At 36.7% G+C, this 21,690-nt stretch overlaps 1 protein-coding gene across 4 annotated transcripts in view; it reads right to left on the reverse strand.

The window, feature by feature from the left end:
- Positions 1–4,775: 4,775 nt before the first annotated feature.
- Positions 4,776–21,690, reverse strand: part of LOC128982069 (AMP deaminase 2) — a 158,197-nt gene continuing 141,282 nt past the window's right edge. For all 4 annotated transcript variants that reach the window (XM_054401140.1, XM_054401257.1, XM_054401202.1 and 1 more), the window contains 4 exons: positions 17,314–17,434; positions 13,082–13,255; positions 12,169–12,279; positions 4,776–10,800 (listed from right to left, as the gene is read on the reverse strand). In XM_054401140.1, coding sequence (XP_054257115.1) covers positions 10,630–10,800; positions 12,169–12,279; positions 13,082–13,255; positions 17,314–17,434 — 577 coding nt within the window. In that variant the 3' untranslated portion in view covers positions 4,776–10,629. The remainder of the gene's footprint in view (positions 10,801–12,168; positions 12,280–13,081; positions 13,256–17,313; positions 17,435–21,690) is intronic.

Below are 21,690 nucleotides of genomic sequence, written 5' to 3' on the forward strand. Positions count from 1 at the left end.
TTACCCCATAAAACCCCCCATAACCCATGTGGAAACAAATTTTCTGGGCCAGTAAAAAAATTTTCTGGCCCAGGTTCTGGGCACTTCCAAAATTGGCAAGAACTGGCCAGTACTGGCCAGAACCTGGGAAGTACTGGGCCAGAACCTGGGAAGTACTGGGCCAGAACCTGGGCAGTACTGGCCAGAACCTGGGCATTACTGGGCCAGAACCTGGGCAGTACTGGGCCAGAACCTGGGCAGTACTGGGCCAGAACCTGGGCAGTACTGGGCCAGAACCTGGGCAGTACTGGGCCAGAACCTGGGCAGTACTGGGCCAGAACCTGGGTAGTACTGGGCCAGAACCTGGGAAGGACTGGACCAGAACCTGGGCATTACTGGACCAGAACCTGGGTAGTACTGGGCCAGAACCTGGCCAATACTGGACCAGTATCTGGATCATACAGTAGTGAGAATTGAACCAATATGAAAGATGAATTAATAAGACACCTTTAGCAATAAACAATTTGTATTTGAAAATTACATATGCTAAAATACAAATTATGTTAACAAAAATCAAGGTTAGGTAATAAATTATTTTTTTGCAAAATTACAATAAAAGTTGTATGAAAAAGTAAAATCACCAAAAAGAATACTATTGATAATACCCTACAATACTAAATTTAATTTTATATTGAAAATGTAAAAAATTAAACAATCAAAATATCCAATGAATCTAATTTGTCGGGGTTATAATTATTAATAAAATTAATAATGTCAGATTTATAGTATTAGCACAATGGTCTTTAGAATATAAATGTAGTACAGTAGTTGTCATAAAGTTTTTTTACCTGAAACAGACAAGTTACAACTATAAAAAATGGTGAGCTGATGTAAGTACCTATATTTGTATCTCCAGAGCTCAGCTTGGCCTTTATGTTGGGTTGTCTTTAAGTTTGGGCTAATTCGCTTTCAATGTACATGTGCAGACTTGAACAACTCCATTATTTTTAATGTATAGCCGCATAAGCTGCACAGTTCCTAATGCGGGCTAGGCTATATTTATATTGAATAGAAATGAGATTGTACATATCTCAATAATCGAATTAAAACTTGATTTTGTAAAATAACCTGGCAATAGGCCTACACAATTTAGAATCAATATAGGACCTAATAGGTAATCTAGTTTTATCCCAATTCAGGTTAACTTAAGCGGCCATCTTAAAATTTTACTGTAATAGGCTACGTAACTTATATAAGTATAATGAAAAATCATTTCAAAGGCCATAAATAAAGTTAAATAGGTAGGCCTACTTAAATACTCAGTTATAGGGACTTAAAATAAAAAGACTCAAAAAAAATGTTATAGCCTATCTTTCTTGTTACCGTACTTTTTTCATGTTGGCACTTCCTAGGGTGCAGTTCCGTAGAGAACCTACTATATTCTGTAGTTATATTGTATCGGATGAGTTTGCTTTCATGTAAATATCCATTGTAACAATTGTATCAATATTGTTGTTTCAAGAAGACTTTTTCCACACATTCTGCGGCGGTTAGGTTGTTTTAGTTTAGTTTATGATAGTAGCAATCAAAGTAAAATTGTTGGTAGGTATTAGAGTTGATATTACTTTGGTTTGTTTAACAGATTGCAATCACAAAGACATCAATTTGTAGGCCTATTCATATAGTTTTTTAATAAGTTTCAAAAACTAAACTAGGTAGGTAACCTAACCTAAACGCCATAACTTACTGTAAACGAAAATCAATATTGAAATTCAATATTTATATCGATTGAAACATGTTAATCGATAGTTAGGCCTAAGTTATATCGAAGTAGACTATTTTAATATTTAATCCGTTTGTAACCCATCATGGGTTCTCTGCCTTAGGCCTACCTTAGCACTTAAGCTAAGACCTATTTATCATATTATTTACATAATCAGGGCTAACTTAGTAGGCTTCTTATTATAAAATACAACAGCAAACATAACCAAACATCAAGTTAAGTTAAGTTAGTCCGGCCTAAGATAACTTACTTAACGAAACAATCTGTGAATAAAAATAGCCGCCCATTCAAATGAAAAACAATGTTTTTGTGTAGGCTCTAACTTATTCATTAGGTAGTTTTGCATTTTGATGTTTAAGCCTAAGTTACTTTTGATCTAGGCATAAGTTAAGTAGGCGGGTACAGTTTCTTAACTGGGCTATGCTAATATTGATTGAAACTATCGATTCGATTAGTAAGCCTTCATGCGATTTTTTCACCATCAGCAAGATTGGTTGGTTAGGTTAGGTCATGATAGTTTAATTATAAAATAGGCCTAGATATATTTCAAAATCGATTATTAATCAATATTTTCCATTTGATAGTTTCAATCGGAAACTGTACCCAAATGTAGCCCCAAACGGAACCTACGCTGAACAAAAGTTAGGCTACCGGTACTAAAAATTGACTTAATTGCAATCGAATCTCATCATTAATTTACAAATCCAATCAAGGTTTGCTTTACTTGTAGGCCAAGTCATAGGCCTAGGCTATCAAGGCCTAAACTTACCGTAGGCCTACCGTACACAATTTGTGAGATCAAATAATGAAGTAACATACTGACTAAATACTTCACAACTCCAAATTTAACACTTCAATGAGTAGAAAATCGTTAAAATTGGAACTAGGCCTAGGCTAGTTTATTTTGTTGCACTGAATAAGGTAGGCCTAAGTTAAAGTTTACCTAGGCCTATACTAGGTACTGGACACATAAAAACTAAACCTAACAGCCACCTCAACATTAAGGCATATTATGAGTTTAATATGACAACTTAATAATATGACACTTATGCAAACCTGTGGTGCATTACTTACAACTTTTTGCTAAAATGAGGCCTGTGAACTCAGTTGTCTATAAACCTGATGGTTTGCCAAGTTCGACCTGATTCTTTGTCGATAATCCATTCTGATTCCACACGAATAGATATTTTTCACAGCAAATTAGGTAGAACGTTGTTCTACGATTAATATTAAGATATAACTAAGACAAGAACACCTTAGTTAGAAATTAACTGAATTAAAGATGTCGAGACCAAAACTGAACTGACCAACTGACAGGTTGAGATTTGAGGTTAGTTAGTAACAACTCCGCTCCGCTCCGGCGTGCGTCACGTTGGATTGGATCGGATTTGATTTTGGAATGGAATGGAACTCGTACAAAAAAAATAGTTATCTTCGTCTTTGCTCTTCTCACTTCTGTCTTGTCCTCGTCTTAATTATTGTCCTCTTGTGTTAGATTTTTGTTGGCGATGCGTTGAGCTTAAAAAACGTTAAATTGTGTATTCGTATTCATTGGTCAAAGGTCAAAGCCATTGCCAAACCCAAACCTTCAATTGGACTAACTGGACTGGATCCAAATCCAGAGAGGTTTACTTTAAAACCATGGTGGGGGGGGGGGAGCGAGTTCAAGTTGAGTCGATATTATTGATGGTAACAGTTTTTACCCTTGAAAATTATCTAAACATGTAGGCCTATAAATTTTGTCTTGCTTTAAACTTAATTTTTCAATAAATATAGGTTTAACTAATTGACTAGTTTTTACTTCAAATATCTGTATTTTATTACCTTAACATCGGTTCCTTTATTTACATACTGTACTCTGTCAAGATTGATTATTGGTCTAGAATCTACAAGTGCTAGCCAGTTACTGGTAAGTTCTGGCCAGTACTGGTGAGTTCTGGCCAGTACTGGTGAGTTCTGGCCAGTACTGGCCGGTTCTGGTCCAGGTTCTAACCAGTACTGGCCAGGACCTGGACATTACTGGCCAGAACCTGGGAAGTACTGGCCAGAACCTGGGCAGTACTGGCCAGAACCTGGGAAGTACTGGGCCAGAACCTGGGCAGTACTGGCCAGAACCTGGGCAGTACTGGACAGAACCTGGGTATTACTGGCCAGTACTGTAGCAGTACTGGCCAGTACTGTACCAGTACTGGCCAGAACCTGGGCCAGAATTAGATTTCTACATGGGAAACCCCCGTTCCCATAGTCCGATTTTGCTGGTTCGCGAACTCATTCAAGTTTATCCCGCCTTACACCTTCAAACCAAATTTTATCAAAATCAGACAAAAATTACTCAAGTTATCGTGCGGATGGACACATATATATATATATATATATATATATATATATAAAAATTTGAACGAATGGTGTTTTTGGCCTCTGGGGACATCAAAATGAAAAAGTAAATCGGTCCCGGGCTTAGGTCTTACCATGAGACCTACGGTAATAGCTACTTCCCTATAGGGAAATTCGCTAAAATGTAATCAGACAAGATGAAATTCGCTTAGTCTGCAGGTTTGCTGCGGTAGAGGTATTTTTAATTCCAGCAAAAAACACAGCTGGAGAACGCAACAGACTACAACAATGCTATGCTGACGACGAAGCTACCTTCTCCCTCCTCAGTGCGTATTGACACAACATCGATGTATATAGTCTAACTGGATCGCATCCTGGCACAAGAAATTTGATAATTACACGCTGAAAACAACGGAATGCAGGGCGGAAGTCAGAACAATGGTAGAGCTCACATTGACCGTATGAACCATGTTGGTGTGTTTCGAAGTGTGTAAAAACGATCGTAGCGCGACATGGTGTATATCTAAATTGGATATATCCAGTCAAAACTCAATCTCAAAAATTTTGACGAAAACAATACTTTCCCTATATAACTTACAGTACTGTGGTATAGGGGAAGTACTACATATTTGTAGAGAAACCTTTACAATACAGGTATAATAAAAGGTAATAAACAATATTGAATTTCCAAACAATAATTTATTTCATATATTTATTATATATTGATTTATATATATATAAAAATAATGATTATACATTTCTACATACAACCCATGCATGATTTAATAACATAGAACACCAAATGCTTATCAGCATAAAACACAGTTTTGGATTTAGATCTTGTAGGAAGTAAAGTTGATATAGTATAAAGAAAAGGTTTTTGAAATATAATTATTGTTTAAAGTTTAAGAAAATTAAACCCCTGTCTTACTTGGAGGACTTGTGTGACGTGGCTACTGAAATCACAAATACATTATGTCATCTCTGTCAGTGTTTCCCCACCTGTGGTCACTGTGGTGGGTGTTTAGTTGTTTAGTTGAGTAATATGTCAGGATTGTAAGGGATGTTGGTCAGCCAATCAGCTCTGTGAGTATTCAAAAATAAATTGGAACAAGGACAAGATAATTTCCTAAGTTTAAAAAAAAAAAAAAAAAAAACCAAGTGACTTTAATACTTCTCAAAGGTATTCATCAAAGGTGAAAGTATAAAACCTCCTCAGGAAAGGTTCACGACACATTCGCTCCATGTGATGAACAATTATTTTCATCATACCGTGGAAATAATCTTTTATAATCATTACAAAATTAGACCACATAATTTGAGGTTAAACAAAGTAGTCATCAATGTTTATTTTCTATTGTTGACAAACATAATTAAATATATTGTGTAATTAGCAGCGTTTTCAAGCGAATTTTGAGGTTAGCGAACCAAAAAATTTACCATATATTTTTTTCTGTTCCCTATTTGAAGGTACCCAAAAACAATGATTTTGCGGACGATTTAGATAACTAAAAACGGGTGTTTTCCATACAGTATGATGAAAAACATATTACAACATTCACAAAACCAAGTGGTACCCAACATATTTTGTATTGTGAATTATTATCTCGGGGAAAAAGGTTGGGAAACACTTATCTAAGTGTCACAATAACCAACAAACATGCTGGGCTTTGGTTACCAGACTAACATTTTATAAGTCCTAGTTCTGAGTACAGGTATGCAGATTTCCCCGAATACTTTAACAGAACCGGTATGGATCATAAATATAAACTAATGACGTTGCTGGCCGGAAAATAAACATTATTTAACATTGCTTATATGGAATTGTCGAAATCATATGTTAATGCTATTATTAGTATAGGCCAGCAACATCATTTGTTTATGTTTGTAAATCCATACCGGTTCTGTTCAAGTATTAGTAAATACTTTGCTTAGCACTACAATTTTATTTCCAAGTTAATAAAAATTATTTGCCAGACATCAACCTGAGAGCTAGGAAGATATGGGGGTTTAGTGAGTGGGAGAACCTCAGAGTTGGGTGTTGGTCAACCTACAGAACCAAGTGGGGGGGCCCTAGACTAAGGTGTAATGCAATCCGCGCCGAGAGTCTATTGGCACTGGGAGCCTAACATTCAGTGTCTTAACAGAACCTCCTGGGAACCAGGGGGAACCCAGTCATATATACCCCTTACCTCTCTAATCTGGTCACTGGGGAGGTGAACCTCAGATACCAGGTATTCGTGGGAACAACGTAGACGATCTGACCCCAATGTAGGAGGTAAGTCTACTGAAATCTGACTATGATGACAAGCTCGCAGAAACCGGAAAGGAACAAAAAAAACTACTTTCCAGGGGCGAGTTGCGAAGACGGAGGATAGCGGATGCTTTAGCCAAAGGCGAAAAGGTGCTATCCAGAAGTGAGAGGAGGCTGGCGTGGGCTGCCAAGCACCATAACTCGGCTCACTGCAAAGCCAGTTCCTCCGGGAACCATGATGCTGAAAAAAAAAAACAGGGCGAGGGCAGCACCCCCAAAGCTGACTCTAATGAAGCCTCCAGGAAGAAAGGTGGAAAGAGGGGGGCAAGAGTACCTGAGACATGAGGATGTCTGGGGCGAGAAAAATAAGACAAGGACAAAAGATGGAGAGGGCTCGGGTGTCTGACAGAGAGCACCAGCATCCACCTATTTGGAGACACTGTCTGTGGAGAAGATGGCCAAATCTGAACACCCGGACTGGAAACGGACGGAGGCTAAAGCCAATAAAATCAAGGGGGAGCTGTCCAGGTTGGTGATTCGTGGCAAAGACGTCAGGATAATCAGCCGCCATCTTGAAGGCAGAGCCTTTGTGGTTGGCTGTGCTAACGCAGCCACAAAGGATTGGCTGGTCAAGCAAGTTCAGAAGCTGAGTCCCATCAGGGAAATCTCGCTACAGCTTGCCCCAGCCAGAGACCTTGTGAAAACTGTGAAGGTATCAGAGTTTTTTCCCCACCTCAAATGGAGCAGTATTTATGTGCCCAGCCCTACAAGGTCTGCGTATGAGAACCCTTGACCTATTGACGGGAGATCAAAGGGAAGAACAGGTTACCATAGTCAAAAGGTTCTCACGGTTCACTAAGGACCTGGGATTTGACGGAGAATTTGGACCTGTTCCCATGGTCACTTGTAAGCCTGACCCTCTGTAAAAAAAAACCCTGAGAGCCAGTTTGAGGCTAACTTGCAATATCAATTTATATTTTTACCCAATGATAATTGGAGTTGATGACTTAAAACTGAAGAATTCACGCTGTTGTATGTGTTTCCGTCACTACTCACAGTCATGTTGTTGACAGAATTCAAGGGAAGATCAATACTCCATGTATTATCTTATAGCCATCTCAAACAATTAGATAAAACCAGCTCAACAGGAATCCACAAAATAAATTTTGCCGACTGCCCCAGTTTTTATATTGGACAAATGGACCCGTTATAAAGAAAGCTGCCCAGATCCGAGAACAGACACACAGAAGTCAACATTTGCCCAACACCTCATTGACAGTAATCACGATATGAATGACATTTACACCGGTCTACAAGTTCTACATTACTGTTATAAAGGAAGTAAAATGGACGTCTTGGAGTAGTTCGAAATTTATAAATACATAACTCAGAACACAACAGCCATATCCTCAACGATAAACTACAGTTTAAATTGAATATTATTTTTAACACCCTACTCCAACAAGGAAACCTATCTGAACAGCTGACCACAACTGATAACGAAGACAATTCAACTAGATAGCGCTCATTGAACCCTCCGTTGACACTCTGTTCCCGATCGTGTAACGGCAATGTTTCAATTTCGTACCCGTGATAGGCCTATTCAACTAAAAGTCTTATTTATTTATGTGTCATGTGTGTAAACCAGCAACAAAGCTATACAAGGGGATTTTTTTGTACATTCCAGGCAGGACTGTATGCTTGAAAATGGCAGCTCGCTGAAACCTGTAACATTGACAACAGTAACAATTTGGAGTTGACGACAGGTAATATAAAACCAACATTAGTCATTATTACTGTTCCGGGGCTACTACAATGAATTTTGATCTGTGATCAGCCTATTTCATTGCATAAATCTAACACTAGGTCAAAATTTTATACTGATAAGCTAACAAATATAAGCATTTTATAAGATGTATGTTATTAATTAAATAATGTAAATAGGATAAAGCTAATTGTTTTTGTTATTGATATATGCTTAAATTCTGTATATATTTTTCAAAATAACAAAATGGGTTTTTAGTGTAGGCAGGCTTTATGGTTATACAGTCTACGAGTTGAATTATGGTTATACTATTACAACATTACAACTAATATCAATATTCCTTGGTCCCTAATTTACCAAGGGATAGTAATGCATATGTTTAACTTATTCCTTATTTTTTGGAGAACAATCATTACATAAAGCAACTACTATCCGCGAGAGTAAAGAAGTCCCTTGAGCCAGAGCGATACGCAGCTATCTTTGGAGGGTATCGCGCACTATTTGCAGGCGCTAAGCATCCGGGCGCCTCGCCTCGATGTCCAGAGGCGGCGTTTAGGGGGAGCCAGGGGGGGCAGCTGCCCCCCCCCCCACTTTCATAAGGAATATTTATCAAAATTATAAAATAGAATTATATCAACAATAAATCTAGATTTCGTCCCCCCACCTCTCAAGCCCAATCGCCGCCACTGTCGATGTCTGTATGTAAACAACTGTTGTAAACATAATTACTAATATCTTTGTTTTGGTAAGTGGATGATCATCATGTGGTCACGTCATTTAATTTAGTGCAGTCTCGTGTTCTCGCGTAGTGATTTCTGTTTTGTTTGGACGGTCCTTGTAGCTATGGATTTAAGAAAACGTGGTGCTACTAGAGAGGGATTTAATTAGACGGGTTTTCAAGTGTTGTGACAACGAATGTAAAGGCAAAAAGTTATTAGTGCCGATAGAAAAGGCAACAGAACGTGCCGCAAACTATTGTAAAGTGTCAGAATATACTATTAAACGAATTAGAAAAGCCGGCAAACAAACTCCGAATGAAAAACTCTGTACACCAGGGAAAAAACACAAGAAGGCTGACCACCATAAAGTACAAATAGATAGCTTTGTTAGGCGTGTAATCGTAGATGTAATACGCAATTTTTACACGAACAAAAAATTGTCCATACATGTAAAAAACTATCACCTGTTTTGAGAGAAAGAATTAATTTTAAAGAATAAAACTTAATATTTTTAAATAATGTGTATACAATATTTAAATAAAATTTAAAATTCATGGTACACTCTTGAAAAAGATCACTGTAAAAATTAAATAGTTTTAAATTCAACCTTTGCAAGTTAACATCGATTAAACTCTTACAATTTCAGCATTTGTAAGTAAAATACTATATTAACAATTGTTTTCTAGATTGTTTGCTTAGGTTTATGGTAATAGGATTAAGAACTTTAATAATAAGTTGTTTATTGATGAATGCTATTGAAACTGCTGTACTCGTGTACTTATATTTTGTACCGGTAATATGCATTCACCGTAAGTATATTCAACTAATTATTTGGGATTAATGCTTTCAAACTCGGTTTTAAAAAGGATTTTATTGTATTGTATTTTATTGGTATTGTTACATTTAACTAAACAAAAATCATAAAGTAGAAAGGTTATTAATTTGCCTCAGTAACACTAGAAATTGGGTGTCCTTCGATTGTATGACGATGCAAAAAAATATTATGACATAGATTTATAAAAACATACAGATATTACATACAACAATTAAGCCTAACAACTATCAGAGCAGAGTGAAGACGGCTCTAATTGTCGCGCGAAACGTTCAAGCGTAACGCCTTCAAACTACGAAAAGGCCATAGCTCAGGGGACTTCTTTACTCTCGCGGACAGTATATTACAATTTATATTATCCTCAACTAAAAAAATTTAAAGCAAAACGGTTTTAACCGATTACACTTGCAAATTGCTAACACAAGAATATAATAATTAACTATGTTGTTACTTCTTGAACAAATCAAAGAAACATATTCAGAGAGACACATTTTAGAAATGTAAGTACAATAGTTAATAAGGTAAATAGGTTTTTTAATAGTATATGGTTATGGTTACAACGTTTATAATTAATAAATATTCTGGTTATAGAGCTCTATATTTATCACAATCTTAAATGTCAGAACAGCCTCAATACTATCATTACACTACATTAAATATGACTCAAGAACCTACCCTAAGGGAAGTATAAAAATGTTAGTTAAGTATGTTAATCATTGACTATTAATGACAATTTCTCTCAATCGGTGCAACTATCAGTCATATTAATTTATTTTTTCAAGCAAAATAATCATCTACTGACTACACCTAACTAAAATATGATGGGTCAACAAAAATATTTATTTAAAAACATAAAAAAAATCAATACAAAAATCCCTAAAAGCAATTTATGAAAATTCCTGGGTTATGATTAAGATAAATGTAATTTGGTAAATGTTAAACAAGGACATAATGACTTGACGTTCATGCAGTTTCATGTGTTTCATGCTCGACGTGTTTGAAGATGTTGGAGAGTTCGTCCAGCAGAGTCTCGGTGCGATACGCCACGCGGATGTCTGGCACATTTGTGCGACTGATGTCATTGCCTGCGACACCCTCCTTGGTGTAGTTAGGGCCCAGCCAGTACTGCTTCATCTGTAAGGATTAAATAAATCAAGTCTGGGAGATATTTATCAATCCATAGGAGTGGCCAAGCATCTGGTTATCTACAGATTCGCCAATGACTGAGCAAAAAAAAAAAAATATTATTTTTGAAAAATTTTCTTTTTAATGTTAAAAATACTAGGATTACTTTCTTGGCAGTGAAAGCCAGTTGAGCAGAGCGATCGCATTTCATGGTTTTTAATAAAGCAATAAATATTAAAATAATGTTTATAGATATTATAATATAACTATTTAATCAATTTAACTTATCAGTTTGTCTCAGAACAGAACTATCAACATCTAAAACAAGTTTCATGAGAAAACATGGGGACATTACATACATATTCTTTGTATTGCTATTTTTTCTACGTTTGCTTGGTAATGTCATCTGGTGAACCAAAAGTTCTGGTTGAACCCGACCAATTGACATTTTATTAATTTTTGGCCAGATTTGGCAATTCAGGCAGAAATAATCCTGCATGGATCCAAATGATAAGCAGATGTAATTTTTTTAAGACTTGCCTGTTTTGAGAGAATTTCACTCTAATCGTTTTTACTTTAACTTACTAGTAGGGGTCTGCGGTACACAAAATTTAAGGTCGGTACGGTACAATATTTTGTACCTCTGTTTTCGGTACAAAATCAGTACGGTACTCGGCTACCACTATTTTTTTAGTTTTCTTCTCAGAATTGTATTTAAACCATTATTTAAATTTGTAATACATTTAGATTACTATGATAATGGATAGTATCCTACATTCAGGGTTTTCTAGCAACAATTTACAGTATCACACATTATTAAAACCTTTTACGGTACTTTCCTATTAAAGGGAACATTCATTAGGCCTCTGGAGAGATCAAAATGAAAAAGTAAATCGGTCCCAGGCTTAGGTCTTACCGTGCCATCTACGGTAATAGCTACTTCCCTAAAGGGGAAATTTGCTAATAAAGAATAACTTAGTCCAAATTAATAGTTTGAGTTGGACAACTCCAGCTATAAAAACCGAGCTCCACCGCCCCCATCCCACGTCTACCCGACGGGGATCCTGCCCTGTGTAGTTTGCACAAAATTTTGGCGTGTTCACGCGGGAATCTCGTCGTGGGTTTCACGCTCGTGTAGAATGGTCCTTATGTTTTTTTTTGCAATTGAAAGAGTTAGCGGGTATCTAGAAACCTTATCTTTACCCTTCATAATTTCATATTTCAGTCAACAATGAGTATTCTTTAACACTAGGACCTTTAGTATCTATGTAAAGGTCAACCCTACAACCAGTCCCAGGGCTTAGAATATTGATAACAATCCCAAAACTGCATAAAATGTAAGGAAATTGACATAGATTATGTAAATGAAGATATCACCTTGTGGGGGAAACCACTCATGATGACACTGTTGCGGGCAAGCTCACACATGTCACAGGAACTCAGCTTCCAGACTTGCGCTGCGATGCTGTACTCCTCCATCAGGGGTTCCTATACACAACAACTACTAAACTGAGGCCCAAGAGTATGCAATTGGCATTTTCATTATAAACAAGTGCAAAAAATCTTTTCTAAATAGCCTACTTAAGGATGTATTGATCTATTTTACCAAGAAGATCATTTGTCTATAGACTATCAACAAGTTACAAGCAATAATTAAAGTTTATACAGAACTTTGGTTCTGCTACAGCTGGGCGGCTTATTACTGCCACACATGTTCTAAACCATAAGCTTTGTAATAAATGCACTGGAGGAAAGATAATATATGCAAAATAGCTCTTGTGCCACTTACAATATGCATATTGCATTAATAATAAGCCATTAGCTACGCCTATTGTAAATATTTTTATATGCATTTTTATATTGTTGTTGTTGATTATGTAGTGAACTATTAGTATTCATTTTATAGGGATTGCAATCATCTGCACATGCATTACGTTATTTTTCTCTAATTTAATTTCAACTGAAGTATCAACTGGTTAAATATTTTTCCTGTGTTATCAAAACATGCAAAATTACTTGGTGAACCACCTAGGTACTTCAACGTTTAACATGCCTTAGCTCCTGAACGATTTTCAGCTAGTAAAATAACATAAAGAATAAAAAAGTCTTTAAAGCTGCATCTACATCTAAAAACATCATAAAATACAGAGTGCTCAGTTAGCAATTTTTAAGCTTGTTACCACACTCGAAAATGGTGATAATTTATGAGAAAACAGAATATTTATGAGAATATTTATGAAAATATTTTAAATTGTTATACAAGATGTATGAAATTGTCAAGATGAGTTACCTTGGTAAAGTGGAACTGAAGGGGATCATCGGTGGAGAGGCTGACACACAGGCCCCGAGCCAGGTACTCTGGGAGAGGGTTGCGGTGGTAGTTGAGGAACAGAGAGTTGTTGCTCAGGGGAGACATAGCTATGCCAATCTGTGTCAGATAGTACAAGTATTGCAGAACTGGCACCTGAAACCACAAAGTCATTAGAGAGTTATGTCCTTCAATGTGAGTTACCGCAAACTGGACATTCACTTGATCTCCAGGTTAGCTGCAGTGGTACAGTAGAACCTCTTTAATCCGAACCCTCGTAATCCGAACCCTCGTAATCCGAACGTCCACTTATCAGAACACCTCATTGCTATACTTTATACACAGTACAGTAGTTCTATATTGTATACTGTATTTAATGTACAGTACTGTTTATTCCCTATGTTTACTATTGCATTAAATAAACACTGTATTTTACTTTATAAAGCATTGTTTAACTTTTCCCATAACAATTACGATCCATTTTAGCCTTGTTTTAGCTATTGTTATGTGAAGACAACAATATGTTCTGTAATCCAAACTATTCAATAGTCTGAACTACCCCCGGTCCCAATTAGTTCGGATTAAAGAGGTTCTACTGTATATTTACGAATGAAAGAGTTGAAAGAATGAAAAGAGTACTCATACTTGCCATACTTATAACAGATAATAAACCCAGCTAAGTGCCTTAAAAAAATCAAAATAACAATGTTTTCTTGCCAAGAGCAAATTGAACATTTTATTGAGAAGAGATAACAATCTATAATACATCTATAAAATACATCTATAACGCATAAAAAAAAATAACGCATAAAAAATACATCTATAAAAAGGGTAACCCTGATTTGCCTCAGAGTTACAGACCCATATCATGCATTCCTATATTTGCAAAGATCTATGAAAAAATAGTAAAATACCAAATTTGTAACTTTTTTGAATCCTCAAATTTGTTTAGTGATTCTCAATATGGCTACCGTTCTGGCAGATCCACCATTCAAGCTATAGATGTCTTGGTTAATGACTTACTTAGAGCCTTAGAAGAATGCCGTTCTGCTCAGATTACACTGTGTGATTTAACGAAGGCATTTGACACGGTAAATCATGACATATTACTTGCCAAGTTAAAATACTATGGTTTTGATGGTAAAGAGTTGAAATTGTTGGAGTCATATTTGAGACATAGAAAGCAGATCGTAGATGTAGGAGGTGTTTGTTCCCAGATTTTAGATGTTTTATCAGGTGTACCACAGGGATCTGTATTGGGGCCAATACTTTTTATAATTTTGATAAATGATTTTAGTTTTAACAATTTTAGTTTCACTTGTGAGGTACCAAATTTTAAGGGGGGTAAAAAAACGTATTGATAGTCAACAAACACCATAGCTTACCCGATTTTTATCCACAACATCCTACTCCTAGGCCTATGTGTTGGCCATAGCTTGGGCTATGGGCCAAAGAACGTAGGCCTACTTTTAATAACAGTGAAGTACACAAACACACCCACAACGATATACTTATTCATAATAGCACTTCGTTTCACATAATAAAGTTAAAACGACCGATTTTACGAATATTTAACGCCGATTACAACATCACTTAACCTCGAAATGGTGTTTACGCCACACTACATTATTTTGACGAACTTCCCACGCAAGGATTTAGTCCAGAAAACAGCTGTTTGCCGCCAGCTTATTCAAATGGGGTTTCATTGCGTACTACTGTTCTGCAATGAGTTTTACCGGACACCAATCAGCTGATTATACTGTATTTTCGTGGCAATGAGTGGTTATAACCTCTCTTAGAGGTTATGACTAGTGATTTTTAGTCCTTTAGTTGGTGGAAATATATAAGGATTTGTACGGATTAAGTAGTATGGCGTAAACTATCGTACGTAACTCGTCCAAAATGTGTGTACCGGACTCGTATGGTAATCCCGTACTCGACTTCGTCTCGCACGGGAACGACCACACTCGTCCGGTAAACACTTATTTTCAGGACTAGTAACGTAATATACTATTGTTGACCAACGACAGACGACAACTAGACCGGCTCAACAGGCGAATCCCCGATTAGCTGTTGGCTAGTTTCCGAAATCGCCACCGCAGCGCTTGAGCCGCGGCCGAGGAAATCGGGATTTGAGCCGGACAAGAATTATTCGCTGTTCGACCGTCAACTCGTTCACGAGAAGCCTCTTCGCGCAACGAAACTAACTTCGCCATACGATATTGATTCAGGTTAGCTACGTTTTCAGACTTTCCTACTTTCTTTTAAATATTCTTTTTCTAACATACGCACACTCGTCTGCCATTTATTTTATCCGTTTACGTTTGATTATAATTTTCTAAATTTTATTAACTTAGTTCTTGCCGACTCGTACAAAACCCGCCAGTTCCTGCCTGCCAGTGACTAGCGGTGGATATTTTTCGGCTCTTTTAAACCAATTGGCTATTAAATTACGTTAATTCAGTTCCTTTCACGATTAAATTATTACTTAAGTTACTCCAGTTAATTCGACGTTTTAATACCCCGAGACTCGTCGTCTGAGTTCTAAACCCCGTCTTTGGCGGGTGAAAGAATCGAGTCTTGGGAGCAGGCTGAGTTGAATAATCAGCTACAAAAATTAGTATTAAATTTATTTTAAACCACTCACGTTAAATTATCCGTCCAATTATATTAATTAGGCCCCGACGACTCTGTAGGGATTGGGTTTTACATTATATTCGATTTTATATTATTTACCTAGGCCTTTAGTTAATTATTTTAAAGTTCATTACGAGTAATTGAATCACATTGGCTTCAGATTGAATACTCGTCGGCCCTACAGAGTCATTCAAAAAGTTAGGAAAAATTCTCCACAACACGTTAGCGAAGGCTGGGATGATATAGCTCCAACTGGGCGTCTGCAGGATTTCCTGAGCGCTTCTAGAGCTCTGAGCCTTCGATTAAATTTTTAATAAATTGATCAGTCAAAGCCGTGACAACTTCGTATCGACCCCTGGATTTTTCTCGGCTCCTTCTGAGCACTCCGGGGAAGAAATTTGAGTGTGGCCAGTTCTAGGGGTAGGCCTAGCCTGACTTGGTGAATACTAGTTTATTCCCCCCCTAGAATTTTGCCTCACATACTACAATATATGCAGACGATACTTCCCTTCTTAGTAGCACTTAGAATATTTGTCAGAAGAAGCCCTCCTGGACGCAAAGAGTTGGTTTGAAGCTAATGGTTTGTTTTTAAATGAAGGAAAAACACAAAATTTGATAGTTTCTTTAAAAAAAGGTAATTTATATGATGTAAATAAGGCTGTAACATTGTTAGGTATAAGTATTGATGCTAGTCTTTCAAGGAAAAATCAGATTGATATTGTTTGTAAAAGGTTATGTAGAATAATATATTTACTGATTAATTTAAAAAGACAAGTAACTAAGGTGTGTTTAAGGATGTCTTATTTTTCCTTTTTTGAAAGTATTTTAAGATATGGCCTGACAGTTTGGGGAAGTGGTATAGGCATGGATAGAATTTTAATCTTACAAAAAAAAGCAATTAGAATAATAATGAATGCTATACCGTCAGAACATTGTCGACCATTATTTGTAGAAGCTAATGTTTTAACCTTTGTTAATCTTTATATATATGATGTTCTGATGTTGGTAAAGAAAAACTATCCATCGTTGCCTAAAAGAGCCATATTTCATGACTATGAAACAAGAGATAGACATCTCCTACAGTTACCAAAATGTAGATTAACCAAAACAAAGAGTTACCATAGTTATTTAGATCTTAAGTTCTTTAACAAGTTACCAAAAGCCTGGCTGAATTTATCAGAAAGAAAATTTGCAAAAGTATTGTATTCCTGGCTAGTAAAAAATCCTTTTTATGACATAGATGAATTTATGAAATATGAGTTTTTGTTGCATTGTTAAGATGACCTTATTGTAGACAGATTAGATATTGTATTTTTGTGACATTTATTTATGTATTATATGTATCTTTTGGCAGAACAAATATTTGTTGCCTTGATATTTTGTTATTGCTTGTTAAGTTTGACGATGTCTATTACAATATGTGTATATTGTTGAAGGAATAAAGAATTTGTCTATTGTCTATTGTCTATTGTCTATTGTCTAACAAACATTCAAGTAATTTATGCTACAATTGTAGATTTGATTACATATTGTTTTCCATCAGAGGGTGAAAGTAATGTTAATGGTGTGATAGTTACTTTACGTAGGAGAAGACCATGGGAGATATTCTCTGCCATCATGAATCCACACACCAGGTGTTGTACAGGGCCAGCTTCTCCACAGTGAGGCCGCAGCACAAAAGTGTTCAACCCTTGCTCCCTGCAACACACGCCCTCGTGTGAAACATGTTGAGAGTAGACAGATGAACCTTCTATCAGGTTTATAAAGGAATTATTATTTTTAATTTATTATCGTTAGCCTATATGAAGAACACCTACAAGAAGAAGATTCCAACAAGCGATAAACGAGTATTTTAGTCAAAATACTACCATTTTTAGTAGGAAAAATAACATGGAATTTACTTTGGGATGATTGCAGAGGAAAGCCCTCTAAGGATAAATAAAACTGGCACGTCGAGGACAATCTATGTTTCAATAAAAGTCAAGTGATTTTAAAAGAATATCACTACATCCAAGAAACCTTTACTAAAACTGTTATTGAAGGATTCAATTATTATTCACAGTTTAAGGGAAACAAACACCCACCTGAACAACATTAGGCCTTTTAACTCTGCATTTTCTCAGGTAAATAATTGACATTATTACACCAACTAACCAAAAGAATGCAAATTGAAGCAAATAAAATTGTGACAGACAGTTTATGCAGGAAGGTCCTTAAGTAATGTGAACAAGTGTTATCGCTATTTAAAATAAACGGTATCAGCATTCTGACACATACTTTCTTCCATAAGTTTGTCAACAACCTTTATCATGTGTAAGCGGTGAGAGTAAATATACGGAAATGGGATTAGTACAATTTTGTTCAGAATTTAAAGGACTACAAACTAAATTTGTATCATAATCGTTCGGGCCATTTTTGCGAAAATCCGATTTTTCCGTTATTTATTTTATGGGGTTTTTATGGGAAAATAACATAATTTACAATAACTTTTGAACCGTAATTTTTACAGAAATGGGATTCGTACCATTTTGTTCAGAATATAAAGGACTTTAACGTACCAAATTTTTATCAAAATCGTTTGGGCCATTTTTGGGAAAATCCTATTTTTCCGTTATTTTATGGGGTTTTATGGGGAAATTCCCATTAAAAATCAAATTTTTTTTAAAATGAAAAAAACTATCAAAACATTAAGGACCATAACATACTATGTTAAATTAAAACAGGATTTTTTTCTAAAATCCTATTTTCGTTATTTTATGGGGTTTTTATGGGAAAATAACATAATTTACCATTACTTTTGAACCGTAATTTTTACAGAAATGGAATTTGAACCATTTTGTTCAGAATTTAAAGGGCTACAACATACTAAATTTTTATCAAAATCGTTGGGGCCATTTTCGAGAAAATCCGATTTTTCCGGTTTTTTATGGAAAAATCCCGTCTAAATATTTCAAAAAAATGAAAAAAACTCCTGGAGATACCATGGATTAGAACCTACATACCAAATTTCATCGAAATCGGACCACAGGTGTAGTCCCTAGCTCTGTACACATCCAGACACACAGACACACACACACACACACACAGACATCACTTCGAAAACCACTTTTTTTGGTCCAGGGGGCCCAAAAAGAATATATCCACTCAAAACTCAAACTCGAAAATTTTGACGAAAACAATACTTTCTCCATATACTATGGTATGGGAAGGTATGGGGGTTTAGTGAGTGGGAGAAAATTTCGCGCCGTTCCGGCCAAACCTCACATGCGGGGTTGGTTCGGCAGATTGGCCACAACCTAAACCTTAACTCTCACTTGTTAGCTGCGGAGAGCTACCTTCTGCCACTGGGTGTTGGTCCACCTACAGAACCAAGTGAGGGGGGCCCTAGACTAAGGTGTAATGCGATCCGTGCCAAGAGTCTTGTGGCACTGGGGGCCTAATATTCAGTGTCTTAACGGAGCCTTCTGGGAACCAGGGGTAACCCAGTCGTACACACCCCTTACCTCTCTAATCGGGTCAATGGGGAGGTGGACTTAAATACCCGGTACTCGTGAGAACAATGTAGACAATCTGACCCAAATGGAGGAGGAAGGTCTACTGAAATCTGAAGATGACGACAAGCTCACAGAAACCGGAAAGGAACTTAAAACGACTTTCCAGGGGATTGGCTGGTCAAGCAAGTTCAGGAGCTGAGTCCTTTCAGGGAAATCTCGCTACGGCTTGCCCCAGCCAGAGACCTTGTGAAAGCTGTGAAGGTATATTTATGTGCCCAGCCCTACAAGGTCTGCGTATGAGATCCCTCGTACGAAAAACGACTTTCCAGGGGTGAGTTGCAAAGACGGAGGATAGCGGATGCTTTAGCCAAAGGCAAAAAGGTGCTATCCAGAAGTGAGAGGAGGCTGGTGTTGGCTGCCAAGCACCCTAACTCTGCTCCCTGCAAAGCCAGTTCCTCCCGGAACTAGGATGCTGGGAAAAAGCAGGGCACGGGTGGTACCCCCTAAGCTGACTCTAATGAAGCCTCCAGGAAGAAAGGTTGAGAATGTGCTAACGCAGCCACAAAGGATTGGCTGGTCAAGCAAGTTCAAGAGCTGAGTTCTTTCAGGGAAATCTCGCTACGGCTTGCCCCAGCCAGAGACCTTGTGAAAGCTGTGAAGGTATATTTATGTGCCCAGCCCTAAAAGGTCTGCGTATGAGATCCCTTAGCCTATTGATGGGAGATTAAAGGGAAGAACAGGTCACCATAGCCAAAAGGCTCTCACAGTTCACCAAGGACCTGGGATTTGACGGAGAATGAGGACCCTGTGAACGAGGGTGCACAATAAGCTGTTCTAGCTGCGATGCAATCCCATGGTAACTTGTAAGCCTGGCCCTCTGTTAAAAAACAAACAAAAAAAAAATACTATGGTATGGGGGGAGAAATTAAAATGACTGACATTTCTAAACATAATTGCAACAATAGTGGTACAAGATAAACATGGACAACCTAGGCTATCAGGAAGCCAGGAAACATTTGTAGGAAACACTAAAAAACAAGCTCAGCTTTTGAAAAATAATAAAATATTTACAAAAAATGTTGATTATATCTAACTGTTTTTCATTAGTTACATAATCTTTGAGTTGACTCTTTTAAACTCATTGAAACTTATGACTGTTATTCTTCTTGAAATAATTCCTGTAATACTTAGAAATTTCTCAAATTCGAGCAACATGTACAATAGTAGATAATTAAAATGATAAATAAATAGTAACAATAAACTGCAGCACAGAAATATAACAAAACAAGAATACTTCCCTTTAGAAGAACTAGGGAAAAAATGTTTCAAATTGAGGAAAAATAAACAGTCACTTCGTCACTTTTTTAACTTATTGACAGATATTTTAGAATTAGCACTTGAACAAATATATTTTGTAAGGCTAAATAACTTTGGAGCTAGAAAACTAGAAAACCCGTCTAAAAACCTCATTTAAGGATGTGCAACTATCAGAATAAAATTGTTGATTTCATAACACAAGGCAAGATCTAATGAAAACAATTCGTAGAACTCTGAATACAAATAATGGTCTTATTGGTCACAAATAATCAACCTTACCATAATTTTTTGGAGCTAAAATCAAGTAAATAATACTGGAAAGGTAAATACACCCCCAACATAAACATAAATGCCATATGCAGTTTGGAATCCACTAAAGGAAATTTTCCGGTTCTTAGAATAGACCGAGGACAGCAAGACTTAAATAAATAAAATTTCCTTAGGCAAGAGTACAGATATTTCTCTAGAATGTGTTTGTTGGGCTTCCACCTAAGGGTTTCCTCCCCTGTGAGACCAAGATATTTAAAGTATTTAACTTTCTGAATGTCCATACAACCCCTACAAGATGCTGTTAATACCTGTAGACAGTCTACAAATTTATAGAGTAATTTTTGATTTGCTACATTGGTTCCTCAAGGAGAATTGAATGTATTTAGTTTTATCACTTATGGCCATTCTGGTTGAGGTTATCTCTACAGAATTGCTCTTTGGTACTGCTTGGTATCATTTAGCCTCATCTCCAGCTCCTCAACTCTCTTATGTAGCTGTTGGTTTTTTTCTGTAGGCCCTGGATTATGATCAAGATATCTGCTAATTGCTTGTTTTGCTCTTTCAGTACAACCACAGCCAACATTTTACTATTTTTAACATTTTATGGATAGTGCAGATCCTCTTATCAATTTGTGAACAAAATACTAATTTATTTTCAAATCCATTCTTGCCCTTTACTCCTCAGCTTCTTTTAGCATATCGTGCAAAATGTCATTCTTACTCTTATCAGGAGAGCTAAGGGCCTTGGAGCAAGGTGGGCAGCGCCAAGACTGTCTTGTGATAATAAACATTCTTCATCATCTTTGGTCATATTTACACAAATGCCGTGGCATGCCTTCTCACAGTCCATTCAGTCTATACTACTGTTTGGCC

This window comes from Macrosteles quadrilineatus, unplaced genomic scaffold (assembly GCF_028750875.1).
Source record: "Macrosteles quadrilineatus isolate MER2022 unplaced genomic scaffold, UCM_ALF_1.0 Scaffold_1__1_contigs__length_201487025, whole genome shotgun sequence".
Lineage (NCBI taxonomy): Eukaryota > Metazoa > Arthropoda > Insecta > Hemiptera > Cicadellidae > Macrosteles > Macrosteles quadrilineatus.